The sequence below is a fragment of the Lampetra planeri genome, chromosome 37 (genome assembly GCF_965212315.1).
Source record: "Lampetra planeri chromosome 37, kcLamPlan1.2.h2, whole genome shotgun sequence".
Taxonomy (NCBI): Eukaryota; Metazoa; Chordata; class Hyperoartia; order Petromyzontiformes; family Petromyzontidae; genus Lampetra; species Lampetra planeri.
Genome location: NC_136143.1, coordinates 5757404 through 5780214, shown reverse-complemented (window position 1 = coordinate 5780214; position 22811 = coordinate 5757404). Strand labels below are relative to the sequence as shown.

General features: G+C 47.6%; 1 protein-coding gene across 1 annotated transcript in view; it reads right to left on the bottom strand.

The window, feature by feature from the left end:
• Positions 1-22811, bottom strand: part of UPB1 (beta-ureidopropionase 1) — a 37016-nt gene that overhangs the window by 12265 nt on the left and 1940 nt on the right. The window contains exons 2-6 of the mRNA XM_078611875.1: positions 13954-14125; positions 12853-12940; positions 10342-10436; positions 9094-9255; positions 7314-7483 (exon numbers count right to left, since the gene is read on the bottom strand). Of these exons, the coding sequence (XP_078468001.1) occupies positions 7314-7483; positions 9094-9255; positions 10342-10436; positions 12853-12940; positions 13954-14125 (687 nt within the window). The remainder of the gene's footprint in view (positions 1-7313; positions 7484-9093; positions 9256-10341; positions 10437-12852; positions 12941-13953; positions 14126-22811) is intronic.

Here is a 22811-nt window from a genome sequence, read left to right as displayed (position 1 = left end):
CGAGCAATAAAGCTCTTTTTCACTGATGTCCAGTTGGGTGGGTAAGATCATTACAACAACAAACAATACAAACACGTGATAGGAGTGCCTCCCCATGCCATGTCATCATGGGGGATGTTTGACCATACTTCACCACGCTGGGCAGTGCGGGTTGGTGAAGGGGCAGAAGCCCTGGTATCACTCGCCACCGATATTAGCCGTGGCCCGGAATGAAACTCAGGTTGCCAGGTTCATAGCGCAGTACGCTAACTGGAGCGACAAGCGCTCTAATACAAAATTAAGATGCCGGAATTATTGAAGCTCTGTTGATTCATCTTTCCTTGAACACTAAAGGTCGGGCTGATATTTCCCTAACCTGCAACGGATTTTAAGGGCAACTGCAGAGTCGAAAGATGAATGGCTCAACCTTACAGACCACCATTCATCTCCACTCTTACAACAAACAAGGGTTTATGGAAAGGGGTCTTGTGGATTAAACCATTAAAATGAAACATCAGAGCCCTGTGATAAAAAAAAATTGTATCCATGCACTTTTCATGTTTGTTTGGAATGAAAAATAATTTCTCATTTCACAGCGGCATTCCAGTCGGATCACTACTTCATTCTCTGGCGACACGCGGAGATTTGAACAAGAACGCTTTGCAGCGCTGGCAGCGCACGATGTCAGCCGCCGCTCGATTAACACGCTCGGCCACGCGCAGTTCGTCCCCTGAACGAGGCACGTGAGCTCGGCCTCCCCGAATCCATCATCTCGAATGTCGCCCAATGAGCGACACAAACGCAACAGCAGGTGATCGTCATCGAACACGTTCATTTCATGGATTGAAATGCCTTTGTCTCGACATGCTATTAGGGTGCCTTTCTTGGTCGTGTTTGTGCAGCAGTCGTAAATGACTTGACATTCTTCGTACAATACTGTTGAGTAAAGTACAACGTAAGAATGTGTTTATAATAAATGGGAACTGGAACTGTAGCTTTGAATTGTGAGACGAGTAAGCTGTGCATACGTCACAGTGGAAATGGATACACGGTTTTTCTCACTCGATTAAATTGTAATGTCCTTAAGCAGTATTAAATTAGTTTCATGATCTTTCTTGAATGGAATTCTGGGTAACCATTACTGTAAGTGGACAACATGAAAATATACAGTAATTGTATTCTTGGTTCTTTCGGTAAAGTCACGTAGAAGGGAAATAATAAAATAATAAAAATACAACAATAAAATTCTCACTACGTGACTTTACCGAAAGAACCAGGAAAATGAATCCCTGCAGTCACGAAAGCTTTAAATCGAAATACAGTAATTCATTTAAAACGATGCAAGTCAAAGGGTGCAGTGGTGGTGCAGCGGTTAGCACAGTGGTTAGCACACTGCACTACGAACTCAGCGAACAGAGTTCAATTCCCGACCACGGCTAACATCACTAGAGTGGCGCATTATATCCTGCCCCTTCACCTACCCCATCGCTTGACCAACCCATACTGACCAGCGCAGTGAAGCACGGCCAGCTCAATCCCCACAACCGAATCGGTTTGGGGAGGGCTTTATTCAGCAATGGCTTGACAAAAAGGGTTGTAAATTGGTAATGAAATAGGCAAGTAAAAATGGAGGCAAGTTTCAGGCTAATGATGTCAAACGCACATCGAACCAGCCTCATTTGTGTCCACACCTACAAGTCTTTATGCCTCCATCACTTGTATGCAAGCGCAATGGGCCAATGGATTTACTGGCTTGCACTGAGGGGCTTAAAATGACACATTGGCTTTCTGCCACTCCTGATTGATCATTATGTCAGAGGAGTTAAAAACCCGCTGATCTATCTTGGTTTAAAAAAAAAAATCCAAGGCCCTTTTTAGTGTTGAGCGGTAAGGTATGAGCTAGGAAGTTCGGATGCAGTGCATCTGATGAAACTCCATCATCCCGCGGCTCATCTGTCTGACATCACCTCCGGCACGTGCCTCATTCTTCACTTACCAACGGGGTTATATTGTTTGTTTCATTATCTCACTGTAAATCCTTTGTAATAGTGAGTGCTTCAGAAACATTATATGCTGCGTAAATGCAGGCTGTAACCTACACGTTATTAAATCGCCATGCGTGCTCATTTTTTTACAGCGATAAAATGTGTAGCACGCAATAATCATCAAGTGGTTTCGTTGAAAATTACAGACCTATTGTAGGAAATGTATACTCAGTGGCATTAATACAAATGCTGTAATTATAAACACAGTGAAGCGTAGGTGTTCGTGTGACTCTCAACGTGACAACAACAGGTGCTTCTTCTTGGTTCTTTCGGTAAAGTCACGTAGAATGGAAATAATAAAATAATAAAAATTCAAATAATTCTCACGACGTTTCGGCCACAACGCAAGCAGCCGTCCTCAGGTGGAGAGCAGGTCTATCGAGTAGATGTTCCACTGAGTCTGAATGACTCTGTCTACTCGACAGACCTGCTCTCCACCTGAGGACGGCTGCTTGCGTTGTGGCCGAAACGTCGTGAGAATTATTTTATTATTTTTATTTTTATTATTTTATTATTTCCATTCTACGTGACTTTACCGAAAGAACCAAGAAGATGAATCCCTGCAGTCACGAAAGCTTTAAATCGAAAAACAACAGGTTCTGTTTGTGTGGGGCTGTCAGAGCGCGAGGTGGCCAGTAGATGCCAGTAAAACGCCGGTTGCGGTCCACAGATAGATTTGCTCTTCTCACTGAATTCCTGTCTGTCTGTGGATTATGAATCTAGATCGAAAACTAATTTTCTTAGAACTGCTTTTTGTGTTGGGTTCGTAGTCCTTCCCCCGCACCACCGATTAGAACGGTTAGCTGCGTACGGTGCAAAAGAAGTTCAATGTACATAAGTGGCAATTTGAATGTGTGGGTTTTTTCCACGTACCCCTATTTTTTCCCACATAATACCAAACACTCATCAATGTAATGGCCAAATATTCCAATATCGGACCGTCCTGAGATTCATCCAGCAGTGGCTCCATCGTGGCCAATGATGAATTAGAATTGCGGTATTGTGTAAGGAAAGCATTCCAAATTAAAATAAAGGCTTAAACAGAAGCAGTGGAACATCTAACATGTTTTAGCTCGCACCCCGTCGATGTGCTGCAAACGGCATTTACGTCAAGCAGTTTGCTCTGTGTTTTAGACATAAAATCTGCATTTAAGTTAAATAGTCCATACATCTATTTAATATGGGCTGATTGTGGAGGCAATGTGGCATCAAAGTTATCATGCTAAGCTGCTTCATGCACACTACCAGCAGGTGCTTGGTGACATAAGGCCTGAGATTTGTTTAAAAAAAAAACAATGAAAAATTCATATGTTTTCAAGGCCTATCAGGTATTTTTTTTTTAGCTTGCTTGCATTTAATTTAAAGCAGAAAATAAAAGTGCAAGCATTTTTTTTATCATTCCAATAAAACGACGGTGAGCATGCATTTTGTGAAGCTTTACTATGAGTGGATACGTACAGTATATAATTATCGATGACGGATCATGACGACGGGCACAAACTTACTCCTCCTCTAGATTTGAAGCTTTCGTGACTGCAAGGAATCATCTTCTTAGGTTTTTTCGGTAAAGTCACGTAGAAAGTAAAATAAAATAAAAACAAAAATCACGACGTTTCGGAGGCAACACAAGTCTCCGTCATCAGGTGGGACCGTCACAGCCAGATTAGCTGTACAGCTAGCGTTGACCGTAAAGACTCAGCTGTACAGCTAATCTGGCTGTGACGGTCCCACCTGATGACGGAGACTTGTGTTGCCTCCGAAACGTCGTGATTTTTGTTTTTATTTTATTTTACTTTCTACGTGACTTTACCGAAAAAACCTAAGAAGATGATTCCTCCTCCACGCCCGGTTGGTAACTAATATGCTGTGACCTTATTTGACATCAACGGTGCTTATTTCTCACATGCCCTGAACATACTACCGCAGCAGCTTTCAACACGCATAAATATAATTCTAAACAAAAGTTTTAGTCAAACAACGCTGACTTTTCCACAAGTAAGATAAACTTGGCAGACGACCGTACACATCATTTCGAACATTCTCTCAGTCCGCACTGGATGGGGTTCAGGACAACACCCACACATGCTTGGTCATCAGGAAAGTTAAGTTGTCACAAGGGCAGCCTAGTAAAATAGACACTGTGTGTGTATATATATGACACATACAGTAATTGTTCTAACCGTATTGATTTGTGTGAATAGTACCACGTCGAGGAATGGAGAGAGAACGTTGACCGTAAAGACTCAGCAATGAAATCAACTCGTGTGCAGGTGCCACGTGGGTTTGTTTTATTTGCAAAACCGTGAAACATGGTGACGGCTTGGGTAAGGCCTTCATCCAGCAGTGAATTGATCACGGTTGATGATGCATGTATTTACTGTGTGTATATATTTTTATGACCAAGTATTGGCTGGAAAGTTTAACTTTGAATGTGTTTTTTAAACATACATGCGTTTTCACATCAAGTTACAAGTATGCTATTTTTGACCGTAACTGAATTCAGGGCTGACATTTGATGATGGCGTTACAAACCCAACTGGACAGTATTATTTAAGTTAATCCATACTCTGTAACAGGGCTATAGATAAAGAGCTGTATTTGTCTGACATTGACAGTAATGAAATTAGAAAGCCAAAAACTCTCAGGCCACTTTATATAATTCTGTAAGAAAGTCATTTTTAAAATTGGATACCGCACAGCATGTGAGTAGCTGGGGAGAAAACGCCCAAGATGAAGTGGTTTGGTTCACAAGGAAAGATGAAGTCCATAATTTCGATTTAAAGCTTTCGTGACTGCAGGGATTCATATTCTTGGATCTTTCGGTAAAGTCACGTAGAAGGGAAATAATAAAATAATAAAAATACAACTATACAATTCTCACGACGGCTGCTTGTGTTGTGGCCGAAACGTCGTGAGAATTTTATAATGATTTATTTTATTATTTTATTTTCCTTCTACGTGACTTTACCGAAAGATCCAAGAATGTGAAGTGCATAATATTACCAGAAAAAAACAAGGGACAGGAATAGATGGAGATCCAAGACTGTTGATGCCCAGATATCAGGGATAACAAATGTTGATTACTGCTAGGTGGTGGCCTTATGACTCACTGAGCCAGCACTGCCGATATCTTGGGTGCAACAATTAGTGAGATGTTGCAATAAGATAAAATGTATTAACTATGTGCATTCGACGTTCGAGTTACCATTCTCAGTGTAATACATATCAAAAAAAGGAAATCGACTAACGCGATGGGTTTATATTTGAAAAAGAATGCTCCAGCAGCATTTGCCGGACCACTGGAACTGCTTCACGATTTGTATGTTCATCTATATATCTAAATCATCTTAAGCCTCGCGTAAATTTGCGTGACCTCTGTGGCCACCCCCACTCTGAATCCCTCCCCACTTCCCGCCCACTTTGAGAACAGACGCTGCTTAGAGCAGCAACGCCGAGGCCCTTTGGTTCCGTTTGGTCCCGTTTCTCTGTTCCCTTTCCGTAAGACGTCCTCTTATTTTCTATTTATTTCTCTTATCTCGTTCCTTTCCTGTTCATTTTCTATAAATGGCATCATTGACCCTACTTCCCCCCTCATCCCCCCCTTTCCAGTGGTGTGTGCCACCGGCACAAAATTTGCTTGTCCGTTTACACTTCCCAACATGACTAACTTTCTTCCAAACTGTGGTCAAAGGAATGCAGGCTCCGTGTTAAATGGCAAATACTCTGTTGTTTTTTCCACCATAACTTGCCAGGATAGACTATGAGACCTCCTTTACCAGTGGCAAAATATAGTAGGAGGTTTTTACCCTTTAAACTGGTCAGTTTTGGTCAGTTCTGTACCAGTTTAAAGGGTAAAAACCTACTACTATATTTTTCCAATGGTAAAGGAGGTCTCATAGTGTAAATGCTTATCCCCGAGCTCTCAATACTCTGATAGTGCGCTGTTTTTGAGTTGTACGCCTTTTGGCGTCTTCTGGTCTAACACCAATGGAGACTAGGCTCTAAGAAAAGCTGTCTCATGTGTGGACCAATCAACTTCAAGGACAGTGCATATCATTATCAGAGTTGTTTATTTTTGTTTGCATTTTGACTGCTTGTGTTGTGGTTATTGCAAACATGATACCTTGTATAAAGGTGTCAGTTTTGTACCCGTTTAAAGGGTAAAAACCCTACTACTTGCCAGGATACAGTTTACTCGTATAGTTGCTGCACTACAACAAAGGTCATGAAAATGATTTCCATAAGAGAAGTAATTTAAAGCAACAACACTATCTTAAAGTAAGTTACATTTACCAAAAACAAAGATGCTGCGAATATGTCTTTTATTATAATTATTTCATTTAACCCAACTTTATCCTTTATTGTGCTATCGGCGTCATGTCACGAGACACGGCAGTGCAACTCTTCATGCTGAAGAACTGCCCACGGAGGTGGTTATCAGTTCCCTCCGAGATCCCTTAAAGTGGCCTGCTTCACACAGTAGACTTTCCCACCCGCTCTGCCACACGAGAGTAACTTTTGTCGCGAAACAGTCACATCGATATTCTGACTCTCAGAGCTGGGATTTAACCGAGTTAATTACAGGATGACATTTAATACGTTGGCTATTTTGGCCAGGCATTGGTGATCAGGCTGAGTATTAAGCTGCTATGAATTTGCACGTGTTAAGCCACTTCGTTGAGTTATCATTTGTGGCCTGGTAAAATAAAAAATAGTTTTAGTATAGTTTTTAGTTTGCTGACTACACTTAAGAATTCATATTCTTATATATTCTTAGGTTTTTCTGTTTAATCACAGACAGCTGCCTGTATTCAAGCTCAGGATCCCAATAGTGCCAGCTAATTGCTCTAACCTCTGAACCACGAGATTACATAAATAAAGAAAAAAGTTTAAAAACGAATTTGCTCCATCATTCAGAAAATGCTGGAGTCAATAACGCATGCATGTGCCAGAGGTCGCAAACGGGTTTTGATTCCTTACCCGTACCCGTACCCGGCCGCACTAGTTGTTGCAAATGGGTACCCGTACCCGTACCCAGCCGGGTACGGGTACCCGTACCCTACCCGAAATGAGTGACAAACGGTTACTCACCAGTGACTCACAGCCTACCCGTACCCGGCCGCACCAGGGTCGCAAACAGCTACCCGTACCCGTACCCGGCCGGGTACGGGTAGCCGGGTATCGGGTAGGGTACGGGTATCGGGTACCCGGTTGCGACCTCTGGCATGTGCTTCTTCTTGGCTCAATGTGGCCAGGTTGGTGGTGTTAAAGGTCAGCTCTTGAGCTCACCTCAGCCCACCGATGGTGGCGGAGGGGTTGAAGACGATCTCGGCACCGTTCTCTGCGTACATGAGCCAGTTGAGCGGGTGATGGCGGCCGTAGCAGATGTTGACGGCGATGCGTCCGAATTGTGTTTGGAACACGCGGTGGCCCGTGTTCCCCTCCATGTAGTATGTCGACTTTGGCCGGCACGACCACCACCACGCAAAGGGAAAGAGGTTAGAAAAGGAGATGCTCAGATCTTTTTTGTAAACCAGGAGAGAACCCACTGGGACTAAAATTCTCGTTTATATGTTTGAAGGTTTTTTTTTACCAGTTTATATATATTTTTGGAAATTGGTATCACGTCATGGGGATGAATAATCTATTCGAAAATCCCACACAGTAGAATGCCCTCTGTGTTAGAAATGACCCACCATGCCATATTTTCACAAAACTTCTGCAAAATGCTTCGTGACCTTTTAACAAAATAAACACACAGTAGAGGGCGTGTGAAACCGATGTTTTTAATTCTCAGAGACGGAATTTTGCCAGTCAAGTGCAAAAAACAACTTTAATATGGAGGGTGTTTTTTTGTGTGTGCAGTCACTTCTGATTGGGTTGGGACCATAAATTTGAGAACGGTTTAAACACAGGCAGCGGCCTGGATTCGAACCAAAGATCTCCACTAAATTTCTATATTCCAAGCAAAACCTGGATCATGAAATCAGTAAAGTACACATTGTGATATAGAGTCGGATGAACAGCACACGGTCAAAATATGAAACTTAAAATTATCTTAAAACGAATGATTACATAACGTAAAAACATGAAGCAGTATAAAGTTTGAATTTTAGTTAAATTTCAGTGAGCTTATTTTTAATAGCAATTACCAACTAATGAATACAATTTCCCATAAAAAGCTACTGCAAGGGAATCTTTTTTTTTATGAAACAGACATATGCAATGCTGTTCTATAAAGATAAGTATCTTGGTAGAAATAACAATTTTCAATTTCAGCCATTAAACGTGGGCGCGTCTTAAATTGCAGCAGTGTAAATCGTCCAAAACGATGATATCCGTGAGCATTTGTAACAGGCCGATGATAACGCCGATTGTGGATCCTCATCAGCTCACTGCAACATATATCCCACAGAGTCAGTCTCTATGCTCAAGCAATGAGGACTGCTCGTGATCACCGGTGGCACGAAGCCACCGGTGCGATGTAACAATCCGCTTAGCAGCTGTACACGAGCGGATTTCATCGCGCCAGCTCCGATTTGTAGACAGATTCTACACACGGCTAGATCACGAGGGATTTAGTTTTTGAGACTATGACAAGGCATATATGTTCTCTAAGCCATGCACTTGTCTTTCCGTCTCTCAAGTGTAATTCCCGTCGATAGTCTGGGGTCCATGTAAGCACGATTCTGCGAGTGCTTGTTCGAGGAAAGGTCGCCATTCTGTACTTGGGATGATGCTGAGATGCCACCTGAGTGTATCCGCTATATACTTGGAATCCAAGTTATAGACATCATAACTATTATTGACAAAAGCAAGCGTGCTTGAACAGGAAAGGTCACTAGCAGGGATGCTGACCAGTGGCCAAGATTAACAATGGAATGGCAGCTAAAGGAGGGAACACACCCGAGAGGCATGACATCTACTTGTGCGTAGTTTTTCAAGATAGACGTTTGCATTGCAAAACCAAGACGGATGACGAGGGCTTTGGGAAGCCTTCATTCAGCAGTGGATAGACCGCCGCGCTGACAATGATGAATCAGAAGGCATCGTATTCTGCAGATGTTACCTCGTTGAAGTCGCCGACGCGAGGGATGTGGTTCTTGCGCGTCTTGCCAAGCACGGCGCCAGTGTTTGAGATGACCACGGCCGTATTCCAGATCGTGTCGCCGTGCACTTCATCTCTCTCCAGGATGGGAGACACCACCACCACATTGTATCGACGTGCCAGCTGTGACGTGATGCACGAGCGTGCCGCAAGGATTTGGAAGGAAAAGCCAGGATTTTTTTTAAGGCATTGCAAAATTACAAAACGATGCATCTATCTCAAAGACAGCACGCTGCAATGAATGGCCAGTTGGTTTTCTGGACACGAAAGGATTTTCCGATGTGAAATGACAAATGGATAGGCTTTGTTGTGTACGAATTGTTCGACATTCTTCCACATTCAGTGTAATCGGCATTAAGTCAAAGTAGTCTGAATATACTCGGAGGCAAGCACATGATCACGTTGTACCCTAAACCTCACTTTGGTTCCCAGAATACCTTGTGTTAGAAATGATAAATTATTTAAAGTCACTCAGGAAAAAAAAAAGTAAACTCATAAACAGTACAACGGCTATACTCTCCAACAGATGCACTTAAACGTCAATTCCATGACAAATAATTTCTCCAACTCAAAAAACTGCAAGGAAGAATAAGTTATTAAATTACAGCCCTTAGTCGATTCACGAATGAATCAAGGCATTCCCACGCCGCGTCGATAATGCATGTTGTTTGACCATATTTCACCACGCTGGTCAGGGCGGCTTTCTGAAAGATGGGGCCCATCACTTACCACTGATGCTAGCGGTGGCTGAAAATCAAACTCAGGGTTTATAGTGTAGTGCGCTAACCACTGCACCATCGCTCCATCCAGTAGCAAAAAAAATAATGATACTGAAATAGTATAATTTCATCGTGTGACCTTTGTTTATACTCGGGAGCAAACACGTTCCTTCGGAGTGGGCAGGTAGGAACTTGGTTGGACAGCGCATTCGTGCACGACACAAAGCTCGCGGCACGTGACGCACTTCAACCAATCCGGGAGCGTACATGTTTGGGAGGGGCTATGCACGACAGACAAATAATCCCTGGTGGGCAGTGTGGAACTATTGTTCCTACCTGTATTAATTTTCCGTTATAACATGCTCTAGAGAAATGTTTGTCAATTGGTGAACGTTTCATCCACCAATAAAAAGTATCGATACTTAAACGTTAGAATTTCTTCGTGCAAGCAGTGCGCTGAAGACACGCACACGCTGTTCATTAGGTGTACCTCCTGGCAGAAGAGGGTGGTTGGTCCATCCTCGGCAGACTCGGCAAATTCAGTCCAAGGTAACCGCTCCCGGGTGCAAAACGCAAATGGCATGGCTGAAAAAAAAACATCAAAAACAAAGATCCCCTGTGCACCCTCTCACAGACCGTTGGGGCAGGTGCTGTTTATGAGAGCCTATGAAGGCCGGAATGGCACACGAGGGGGAGATGTGGCCAACACCACACGCGATCGCTTTTCTTTCCCCAGTGTTAATTTAAGGCTGAGTTGACCTAACGGAAGCCCATAACCAGTTCAAATATTCAACTCTGATGTTACATGTGGCCAGGACTGAACTCGGGCCACCTATTTCATAGCACCTCCCATTAGCACGGTTGGCTACGTACGGTGCGAAAGAAGTTCAACATAGATATATACATTACACAGTGCACTAAGCGGGGAAATGTACTTTCCCATATTTCCAACCACGGATACATTTTCAACACATGACAGTGAAATCAAATTGTTTAATTATCAATGCTGGAATTTCACCAACTTAAGTGAAAAATGTAATTTAATTGTTTTTTTTTGGTGTACGTGCTGTCATTGATGACCAGACAGAGACCATCAACCCTTTTACTATTGAGAACCCAGTTTAATCACTGATGGCAACCTGGATTTGAACCCATAATCTCATCAGTTGCCGCTAAGTGCTCTGACCCCTGAGCCTCCCAGCCATCTCAATAACGAATTACATTTCCTGGCAGCATGGCATATAGTGCTCATAATTCAGAGGAAAATTGTACACCACATTATGAAAAGTTGTATCATGATTTAGAAATGCAATGATATGCTGCTTGCAATCTGAAAGCATTAGTTTATGTCTACAAGTAGCATGTGGACAACTGATTTAGCATTCTCTATAAAGGTGGCACGATACTCAGAAAAACCTCAGATATTCCAGCCTAGCTGGTTATTACTCATCAATGGTCTGAAACGTTCGGATGAAATAAGCCATAGAAACCAACATAAAACTGGGAGGTCATACCACCAAGCCCTCCTGGCCACTCACTCTGAAAATGTAATGGCCAAGCTGCCTGATGTACTGCAGAAAAAGCTGATTTACTGCAGCAGAAGCCACTGGGAGCCATGCTGAATATGCATGGCTCCCAAGTTATTGGATGGAAAGCCCCCAATTTATATGAATCCAATGATTGACATAGCTAACTTGAAGCAGGTCACCACTTTCCGCTGCCAATCGGTGCGTAAAATTGCTTTCCGTCCGCCAGTACAGATAGCGCAGCTCATTCGCTCGTTGGAGTGCAATCTCTGGCCATAACCCTGCCAAAAAAGACTCACCTTTACCCTCAACCTCTGCCCTTGAGGCAGAATTGGTACCCTGACTTGGAGAACTGAGGAAAATCCATCAAAAGGTTTGCCAAATGAAAATGAATGTAGATCTCGCACATTCTTACGTCTCAATGAAAGGAAACATGCATTCTTCAAGTGCTGTGATTGGTCACACCCAATGTGAACATTCTCTTAGCCGAAATAATATGCGCTAAAGTATTGGTTTCGCAAATAATCAGGATTCAACATACCTCAATCATGAACTAGTGCCCAAAACTTAACCCCAATCTTAGACTTGATTCTGAAATTATTATCCATATGCCTATGCTTATATTTTAAATATTTAATGTACCTCACATTTCCAGTATCAACAGAAGATCATACACATACTAGTCACCAGAATCCATAACATTTACTCTACACCAGGGCTGGGAGAACCTATGTCCAATAGCCACATCAGGCCTACCTCTTCAAAACGGCAATAGTTATCCATTGCTACAATTGCCTTAGCCGCACAAATCTGACACTCGAGGGGCATATTTTCAACCTGGCCACACTGTTTCTCATTTTAGCACCTGAATGCAAGAATAATTATAAACTAATATTATTATTCGTGTAAGCATCAGATAACGCCAAAGTGTCTGTTAATGCGAGGCCTGCCAAAGATATCAAAAACTCCTCTTCGACCTTCAGTACCAAAATATAATAATAGGGGTTTTCCCATTTTTTACAAGGATTAATGTCTGCAATGCATATATTATCATAGTGTGTTTTTTGTTTGCATATTGACTGCAAGTATTGTGGTTAATGCAGACATGAATCCTTGTGGGGAGGTTTCAGTTTTGTTGCCAGAAAGGAGGGGAAAAACCCTATTATTATTATTATGTCTTATGGTTGTTATTGTTTGACTTGCATCATATTGGGATTTTTGCACACAGCGTTGTAATCCAGTGGTTTTTTTTCTGGAAGATTTGCTGGTTTTTCCAGGATGTTTCTGTTAGCGTGTCGTCGCTTTAAGGTGTTCTCTGTTCACATTTTGTTTGTTGCGGTTGCACCCGACTCAAGAGCCGCATGGCTCACAGGGCTACACCTAATAAATGAAAACTTGAAACTTGAAACAGGAAAGGAAATGTCGGTAACGTCATGTGACGTTGCGCGGCGAGTGATTCTGCCTGCGTGTCTCACTCCAGGCCTCCTGGAAGCAAACGATGTTCACCCCGCAGAGGGCGGCCGCCTCCACCATGCTCGCAAGACGCTTGTGCAATGCGGATACCTGCCAAGCACACGCACGCAGCACCCGCGCCAGGTACAGCAAGCGCGCGAAAGGTCAACTCAATCCCACATTCAGACCCTCATACAATTTGCAATGCGATTTGTAGTTATACAGCATCTACATTCAATCACATATCTAGCGCTGTGCAATACAGGGGGAACTGTGCATCACGGCGGCCTCCTGTCGTCTTTTGTTCAAGCGAACGTTGGATGGTGGTCATCTCTTATTTGTAATTCTAAGCCAGTGGTGGAAATTTAAAACACCAACAGGATGTTCTCAACAGATGAATCTATTCATCAATAAAAAAAATATTCTTACATTCGCCATGCATCCACATGAGAATCACTAATGTTAGACTCATAGTTGGTGTATGTAATGAGTTTCGCCTTACCCCTGTAGTCATTAGAGGCCACTACATTTACCACAATGTAAAAAATAATTTATTCTCAAATTAAATCATGGCCCCAAATCGGAACATTTCATTGAATCGCAAGGGGTCACATCTGCCAGACACCGAATCGGTTAAATAACTGAGGGAGCTTTCACCTCAGGGCATGATTTTAAAGTGCAACTGGCCTCACAACATTATGGAGACATCACGGAAATGCATATCCCTTTTCCACTGACACATCTGAGCCGAGCCAGTGCAAATTTGCCATGCCAAGTCAGAACCAATCAGTTATACACTGGCCTGACACGACATCTGAATCTCACTAGGGGCCAAGCAGGGCCAGGCGTGAGGGGAATGACCCATTCATTGCGTGTAACGTCAAGTCAGTACACTGAGGACACAGTATCTACTTGAGTCTTGACATAGTCATTGCACGTGACGTCGACGGCACGGCTCGGCTTCTGCAGTGGAAAAACCTGGCGCTTCCTGACTCACGCCTGGCTGGCTTAGCAAGGCCCCCAGCGTGGCTCGGTTGTACAATGGAAAAAAAAGGTATCTCAGTTAACATTGGCTGCTTCTGCTGATGCTGTTGTGGTCATCGTGTGGCTTGGGATCGTTATACCTGCTGAACCACGGGTGCCGTTGTGGGCTCCACGATGCGGTTCTGCATCAGCCCGACGCGCACAAGACGGGGGGGCCGTAGCTGCTCGGGGGCGGCGCCGATGGTGAAGGCTCGCAGCTCGAAGCCTCCCACCTCCGCCAGGCGCAGGGCTGCAACCGGGACATCTAGAGGCCTGGGTTGGATGCAGCGCAGAGGTGGAGAGCGAGATCCGTTAAAGAACATTGCAGCTGATAATTGGTTTTTTACCCTTGTATCTGGAAACAAAACTGACACCTTTTTTTTTACAAGGAGTCATGTTTGTGTAGGGTTGTTACGGGAGGCCTGTAGGTGCATGGGATCCAACGGGGAATAAACACAGTGGGCGGAGCTCCGGGAGTACACGGGGGGGGTGCCCGCAGCGACGTCCGCATCAGGCAGCCTGGGGGGTTGTGATCCTGACGGGGGGTATAAAGGGGGAGGACAGAGAGAGCTCGTGGCTCAGTCTGGGAACGAAGGAGGAAGAAGGAAGATCTTCTAGTTAGAAGCCCTGGACTCCCCTCGACGCCGCCCTTGTAAGGGCTGCGGAGGATCGAGCCAGAGGCGTGGTTCCGTGAACCAGGGTCAGTACCCTGGGACTCCGGAGACCGTAGCCCGACTCACCAGTGTCGGGCCAGTTAGCCTCCCCTAGCCCGTTAGTGGAGGACTTGGGAGTAGGTCAGGATTAGCTAGGGTGTATCCCCAGTTATCCGGGTGAGGGGGCCGCTACCCCCTCTAGTGCTGTCCTGTACCGACAACTTGTAATAAAGATACGTGTGCCTCAACCTGGGTGTCCAGCGTACTTACCGGTACTTCATCTGGTGTCAGAAGTATTACGAACATGGAAACACGTCAGACAGCTCGAGCCAGAGTGCCGGACGAGGACACTGCTGAAATCGTTGAGCCCGAGACGGCTCACCAAGACATGGTACAGCCGGGGCCTGACGCGTTCCTGCCGGAGCATCGGCATGAAGAGGGGCCGCAGCCAGACGCGCTACGGCTGGCTCACGAGAGGCTGGCGGAGCTGCTGTATGCCGCTGCCGCCACGCTGGAAAACATCACGCGGCTGGGGGCTGGTGGTCCACCACGGGGCGAGGGGAGTCGACGACCGGAGCGCCTTCCCGCCATTTCGGAACACTCCAATTTTGAATTTCCCGCCATCGCCACGGCAGCTGCAGAGGGCGTGGCCGGGCTAAACCTTGGGTCCGACACCGCTCTCGCTGGGACAGCCGCATCATCGCCAGCGGCGGGAACGTCATCACGGCTGCGACAGGCGATTCCATCTGCCATTCGCGCCGACGCACAGCCGAGTCCTGGGGATAACAGCCTGCAAACTTCCAAGGCGAACGCTGCGCTGCAACAACGGCTACCTCCGCTGAAGGAATTTGTTGGCGCGGAGGGCGACTGGGGCGGCTTCCAGCGTCGCTTCATCGCCCACCAAGAAATGGCTAGGTGGTCGGACGACGAAGCCCTCTGCGCGCTGCCGGCGCTCCTCGACGCCGACGCGCTCGCCGCCCTCACATCGGCGCCAAGAGAGAAGCGTTCTACTCTGCCGAGGGCGCTACAACTGCTGGCTGGGGTCTATGGACCATCTGCAGAATGCAGACAGCAGTTCTACGACCGCAAGCGGGGTGAAAAAGAGTCGCCCCTGGCATACAGGACGAGCCTCCTGGCGCTGGCCAAAACGGCTTTTCCCCGTATGGACGACGACGGCGTGGACGCGATGGTCACGGAGAAAATCCTCCTCCTGGCAGACGACCTGGACATCGCTGTCGTCGCACAGGAGGACGCCGAGATGACCTCTCTTCAGGCGGCGCGCCTCCTTCACGCCAACCTTCTGTCCCTGCAGCGGAAAGCCAGCAGGGCATCGGCCGGGCGTGCGGTGGCTGCAGCCACCCTTCAGACGGAGGAGCTCTACGCCGTCGACCACCGACGGCAACAGGCGCAAGGAGCACGGGCGGGCCGGGATGGCTCAAGCCGGTTCGACCGTCCATCGTCTCCATCGGGGGGTCCGCGGTGTTTCAACTGCGGCGTTCGGGGCCACGTCGCCTTGGGGTGCCGCTCGCCTCGACAGCGCGGGACGACGCCTCGACGGGACGCCGGGCCTCCTCCTCCCAAGCTCCAGCAACATGATCCGGCGAGTCGCGGCACCACACATGTTTGGCCAAAGCACCCACCCGTTGCACACTCTCGCACCACAACGAACGGGGGGCCGATGTTGCGTTGCGACGGCCCAACGCGGATCACTGCGGGGACTCGAATCGAGCCCAAACAGTGGTCCGTGTTGGCCCATCGCGTGGTAGCCGCGTCGTCAGGGTCGTCGGCCGTGGTCGGACACATTGACGGGGTAGAGGTACGCATCCTGGTCGATACGGGGGCATCGGCGACAATCATTTCGGAGTTAATTTACAATATTCTGCCTGTACAAAGCCGGCCCTTACTGCCGGTTAACGTCCCATTCTATGCCGCTAACGGGGGCTCTCTGGGCATCATGGGACAGATTCGCGCGCAAATTTGTATCGGGGACATCAAATTGTCGGGGCCGATTTTCGTTTCCTCCTCGCTGGCGGTTCCGTGCCTGCTGGGGACGGATTTCTTAGGCAAAATGCCAATCCGTATTTTGATCGACCAAGGATGCATTGAGCTTCCGTCAGGGCGACGCATGGCCTTCCTGCCTTCCCCTGCGGCGGCTCGGACGGCGTTCGCGACGGTACCGGCGTTCGTCGTCAGAACAGTTAGTGTGCCGCCGGGAGCTCAAATGCTAGTGCCTCTGAAACTTCGTAAGCCCTTCGCTAAGGGCGTAGGGGATCAGGGTGTTTTGCTGGGACCGTCTAGGGCCGGGGTTAATGCACCTCATTTGATTCCGGCCCAGACCGTCGTAAGAGGGGACGAGGACCCTTTCATCGCGGTCCTCAATGTGGGGTCGCAGACAGTGGTGGTTCCTCAAGGGACGGTGCTCGCTCACGCGACGCCAGTACCCTGCGAGGAACCTGTCGCGAACCATGTTGGCACTGCTTCCCGAATGCTCCCACATTCGGACAGCGATGAAGGGTGGCTCGACGCGCTTTGTGCGGGATCGACGGACCTGACAAATTCAGAGCGCCAACAGCTTAGAACGCTACTGAGGGAATTTTCCGACGTTTTCAGTCGGGATAAATATGATTTGGGTTGCACTCACCTGCTGCGTCACCATATTGACACGGGTGACAGCGCGCCAATTCGCCAAAATCCGTTTCGGTTAAGTCCCGCCGAAAAGGACCATGTCAAATCGGCTGTTGATGACATGTTAGCCGCCGACATCATTTCTCCCTCCACCAGCCCTTGGGGAGTGCCGATCGTCCTGGTTAAAAAGCAGGACGGCTCGTTGCGGTTTTGCGTGGATTTTCGGCGCCTTAATAAAATTTCGGTTGCCGACGCATACCCGCTCCCACGGATGGACGAATCGCTGGACGCCTTGGCGGGAGCGCGATTTTTCTCCACACTAGATTTACTTTCGGGATTCTGGCAGCTTCCTCTGGACGATGATTCTAAGCCTAAAACTGCTTTCCGTACACCGCACGGCCTGTTCCAATTCAACCGGTTGCCGATGGGCTTACACTCAGCGCCGGCAACTTTCCAGCGATTGATGGAATTGGTTTTGGCTGGATTGCAATGGGAATCGTGCCTGATTTATTTGGATGACGTTATTGTCTTTGGTAAAACTTTTGATGAACATCTCCAGAGGTTGCGGGCGGTTTTCCTAAAGATGCGGGCTGCTAATTTGAAATTTAAGCCCCAGAAATGCCATTTGTTACGCGAGTCGGTGCGTTATTTGGGGCACATCGTAGGGCGCTCGGGTATTGCTACCGATCCCGCCAAAACGCAGTGTGTCAGCTCCTGGCCGACTCCCACCTCGGTGGGAGAGGTCAGGAGTTTTATTGGCTTCGCATCATATTACCGACGCTTCGTCGCTAATTTTGCAACGATTGCCAAACCCCTACACGCGTTAACATCTAAAGGGGTTCGGTTCCACTGGGGTCAGGAGGAGGAAGCTGCTTTCTGCTCCCTTCGGGACGCCCTGGTAAAGGCTCCTCCCCTGATTTACCCAGATTTTTCTAGGCCGTTTTTGCTCGACACCGACGCGAGCAACACGGGTATTGGAGGTGTGCTTTCCCAGGTGGTTGACGGCGTGGAACGGGTGGTTGCGTACGGCAGTCGGGTGTTGTCTCCAGCGGAGCAAAGATATTGTGTCACCCGTAGGGAACTGTTGGCAATTGTCTATTTCATCCAACAGTATCGCCCATATCTGTACGGTCGGCATTTCACCGTCCGCACAGATCATGCGGCACTGCAGTACGCCCTGAAGGTTCAACAGCCATCGGGACAATTGTCCCGATGGTTGGAGGTCCTCCAGGATTTCGATTTCGAAACCACCTACCGTAAGGGCGTTCGCCACACCAACGCTGACGCTCTGTCACGGATGCCAACCGCCTCCGAATGCGCATGCCTCCTGGGGTCTGGGCGTTGCAAGCCGGCAGGGGACATGATGGTTCCGGTCCTGGCGGCCGCCGCCAATGACGAAACATTGGTCACCAATGATATCGCGGAACAGGGGAAAGATTCCCTGCTTGGGTTGCCCGTTAATGAATGGGGGCGCCTCCAAATAGAGGATACCTCCCTCCTCGCGTTGCGTCGTCGCGCCGGGGAGAGGGGGCGGGGGACGGGTGAGGCCGACGCTTGGGGCATGCACGCAGGGTTGCTCATGCATTGGGACAGCAAATCCCACCGTCACCGGCTGGTGGTCCCTTCGGGATTACGGGGTAAGGTGGTGTGGGCTGCGCATGAGCGCCTCCTCCACCTGGGGACACAGAAAACTCTCGCCTTGCTCCAGCTGAATTTTTTTTGGCCAGGCATGACAAGGGATGTCACTGATCTGTTGGCAGCATGCCCTCGGTGTGCGCAGCGCAAACCACCGGCACGGGAGTCGAACCCGCCCTTGCAGTCCATCCAGGTCTCCCGAGTAAATGAACTGGTCGCACTCGACATTCTGGGGCCATTCCCCGCCACCCCCAGGGGTAACAGATATTTGCTTACTGGGGTCGAATATTTTACGCGCTGGCCTATGGCCTGGCCTCTGCCAAATCAGTCGGCAGCAGCCATCGTCGACGCCTTTGTCCAGGGTTATGTCATGGACAAAGGTGCTCCGGAGCGGTTGCTGACCGACCAGGGTAGAAATTTTTCCGGGAAACTCCTAAAACAAGTCTGTGATCTCCTAGGAACAAAAAAAATTCGAACCTCTCCTTATCACCCGCAAACGGACGGGATGGTCGAGCGTCTGCATCGCACCATCTCGTCTATGTTGTCGCAGCAAGTCTCGGACTCACAGACTGATTGGGACTTACAAATTCAAGGGGTTCTAGCGGCATACAGATTGGCTCCCCATGCTGCGACGGGATTTTCACCATTCTTTCTTATGTATGGCCGCGAACCCGACCCACCTGTTTCGGCACAGCTGCAGATCCCCGCGCCGCTGGGTAAAATTAAATTGGATGAACACGTTAAATTTAACCTTGACAAACTGACTGAGGCGCGGGATGCTGCGAGGCTAAATTCTGACAGGCGTCAAAAGGCGAACGAGCGCCTCAGGCTGGCTCGCGCGCACGTGCTGCAGTGGAAGCCGGGGGACAGGGCATGGCTGCACTGTCCCCAGGTACCACTCGCGACCTCCTCTAAACTCGTGCGCCCGTGGCGGGGCCCCGTCGAGGTTGTCGAGGTTTTGAGGCCTCAGTGCGTTCGAATCAAATGGGGCAGGCGCCGGTGGTTTGTACACCCCTCTAGGCTAAAACCGTTTGTTGCGGTGCGAGGGCCCACTCCACACGCGCGGGGCCAAGCATGTGGGGGGTCGACCGACTCGGAGGGTCCGTCGCTGCTCTCGCCTGATGTGTTGCCGGCTGTCCCACCCACAGGTGCACCGGGAATGACGGGCTCATGCCCTACAACCCACACGGGTGATGCCGACGGTCGCGCCACTTCAATCGCGACCTCATCTCGAAAGGGACAGCCGCCACCGGATGGTCCGCCGTCCGGGGTTGCCCCGTGTGACGGGCCTGCGGCAAGGACGCGCGCTAAGATGCGCAGACTCTTATAATATACAAAAAGAAGACATTTTTTTTATTTCACGTGTCATGGTTACTGTATGCTGCGTCGGTGGTGCGCTCCTGCCACATTGTGTGTGTTGTGTTGTGTGTGTGGGCGGGGTGTGTGTGTTGTGGGTGCGTTGTGTGTCGTGGGTGTGCTGTGTGTGCTGGGGGAGTTCCTGGCCAGTTGTATATACGCGCTTTTACGGATTTCGTATTTATACGGGGGGGGGGGGTGCGTCGGACATTCCCTTCGGGGGTGTGCTTGTTCTTCTTGTTCTTGTTGTTGTTGTTCAATTTGCATTTTGTTGAAAAAAAATGAGGCACACACGGGGTTGAGGGGTAAATGTTCCTTTATTGGAATTGTTGCAGCCGGGACGGCTGCGAGCTGTAATGGGGGGAGTGATGTAGGGTTGTTACGGGAGGGCTGTAGGTGCATGGGATCCAACGGGGAATAAACACAGTGGGCGGAGCTCCGGGAGTACACGGGGGGGGTGCCCGCAGCGACGTCCGCATCAGGCAGCCTGGGGGGTTGTGATCCTGACGGGGGGTATAAAGGGGGAGGACAGAGAGAGCTCGTGGCTCAGTCTGGGAACGAAGGAGGAAGAAGGAAGATCTTCTAGTTAGAAGCCCTGGACTCCCCTCGACGCCGCCCTTGTAAGGGCTGCGGAGGATCGAGCCAGAGGCGTGGTTCCGTGAACCAGGGTCAGTACCCTGGGACTCCGGAGACCGTAGCCCGACTCACCAGTGTCGGGCCAGTTAGCCTCCCCTAGCCCGTTAGTGGAGGACTTGGGAGTAGGTCAGGATTAGCTAGGGTGTATCCCCAGTTATCCGGGTGAGGGGGCCGCTACCCCCTCTAGTGCTGTCCTGTACCGACAACTTGTAATAAAGATACGTGTGCCTCAACCTGGGTGTCCAGCGTACTTACCGGTACTTCATTTGCATAGACCACCAATAACTGCAGCCATAATGCAAACAAAAAACATAACTCTGATAATATATGCACTGTCCTTGAAGTTGATTGGTCCACACCCAAGACAGCTTTCCTTAGAGCCTAGTCTCACATTGGTTGTCAGTTTTGTTGCCAGATAGAAGGGTAAAAAAACAATTATCATATTTTTTTACTGGCAAATGAGGTTCCAATGGTGTAAACATTGCAGCTCTTGAAAGCTTCCGTTACACGTTGTTCAATTTGAACCCGTAAGAAAGAGGTCGATCAGAGAGCATGCCCGAGTTAAAGACATTTATGCAAACCGTAAGAAAAGTAAGTGGGCTTGCACACGCCGTTAGGAAGGGACAAAGTCTGGTGATCACAACTAACGATGGAGTGGAAGCCAAAGAAGGAATGCACCCCTGAGGATGGCCATCAAGGACAGGAAGCAATGAGATTGGCTCGTTTGCAGATGCTTTGGATTTTTGCATTGCATGACTGTAATGGATGGTGATGGCTTGGGGGAGGCATTCATTCCGCTGCAGATAGAGCATGGCTGATAATAGTTGCAAGGCGGATAAGGGGTAAGAGTACTTGGCCGGAACTGCTGATTGCTGTGTTCAATCCAGGTTTCCGTGACCAGTAATGTTGACCACTTAACGACTTGTAAAAAAAAACCTAAAATTAACTTTGATTTTCACGTAATTTTGCGACGTTTCAGCTCTGATAATTAAATAAACACTGGGTTGACTGACGTATAAGACAAATATTTATCTATATCAAGGCACTTGGGAAAGTGTTTAGATGACAAAGTCACGAAAATCTGCTTCCGTGGGCCATTTCCAAACCTGTGCGAGAGTTCTGAATTCTTAGTCTCGTGACGTGATGCTCATAACACAACTGCAAAAAACTTGATAAAAGGGAAAAAAATATAAACATATATTTTACAAACCACGTAACTGGATGAGCAGGGGAAAAAAACACTTGTCGGTATATTATGCATTGTTTGCTTATAAATGTGTTTGTAATTTACTGCACTGCCTTTAAACGTGGTGCTGCAGTAGAGGGTCTGACTCACAGATTTGAGGTGAGTGCGAGTTAAATGTACATCGGTGGACGATTCAGCCCATTATCCCTACAGAGTCATGAAAAATAATACCGTATCACTTCGTGGTAAAACAACAGAGCTCCTGTAACAACAATCCCTGCGATGGATATGTGGACTATACACCACGGGCTCCGAATCGCTAAGAATAATGAGCACTGCCCAATGTTCATTTGGACATCAACAAGCTTCGAGCATAAATGTGCCTCTGGTTCCTTAAAATAAATTAAAACATGTCCACTCCATTCAGCATAGTTAAAAATTGTCTACGGTTACATCAACATGATTAAGCGTGATAATAGGGTTTTTCCCTTTTTTTCTGGTAACAAAACTGAAACCTTTTTACAAGAATTCATGTCTGCATTAACCACAATACTTGCAGTCGAAATGCAAACAAAAACACACTGCAAGTATTGTGGTTAATGCAGACATGAATCCTTGTAAAAGGGTTTCAGTTTTGTTGCCAGAAAAAAGGGGGAAAACCCTATTATTATATTTTGGTACTGGCAAAGGAGGTCTAATGATGATGATGATTTAGCGTGTCTCTAAAATAAGCTTAAGAGAAGAAAATAATTCTTATCAAACTGGCCTTTGATTTGCCAGTGAATGTTTGACGGCACAATGGCTATCTTCACTGCTGACCAGCAAAAACAACAGTTACCAAGGCTTAGAAAAATGTTCCGCTTAGAAA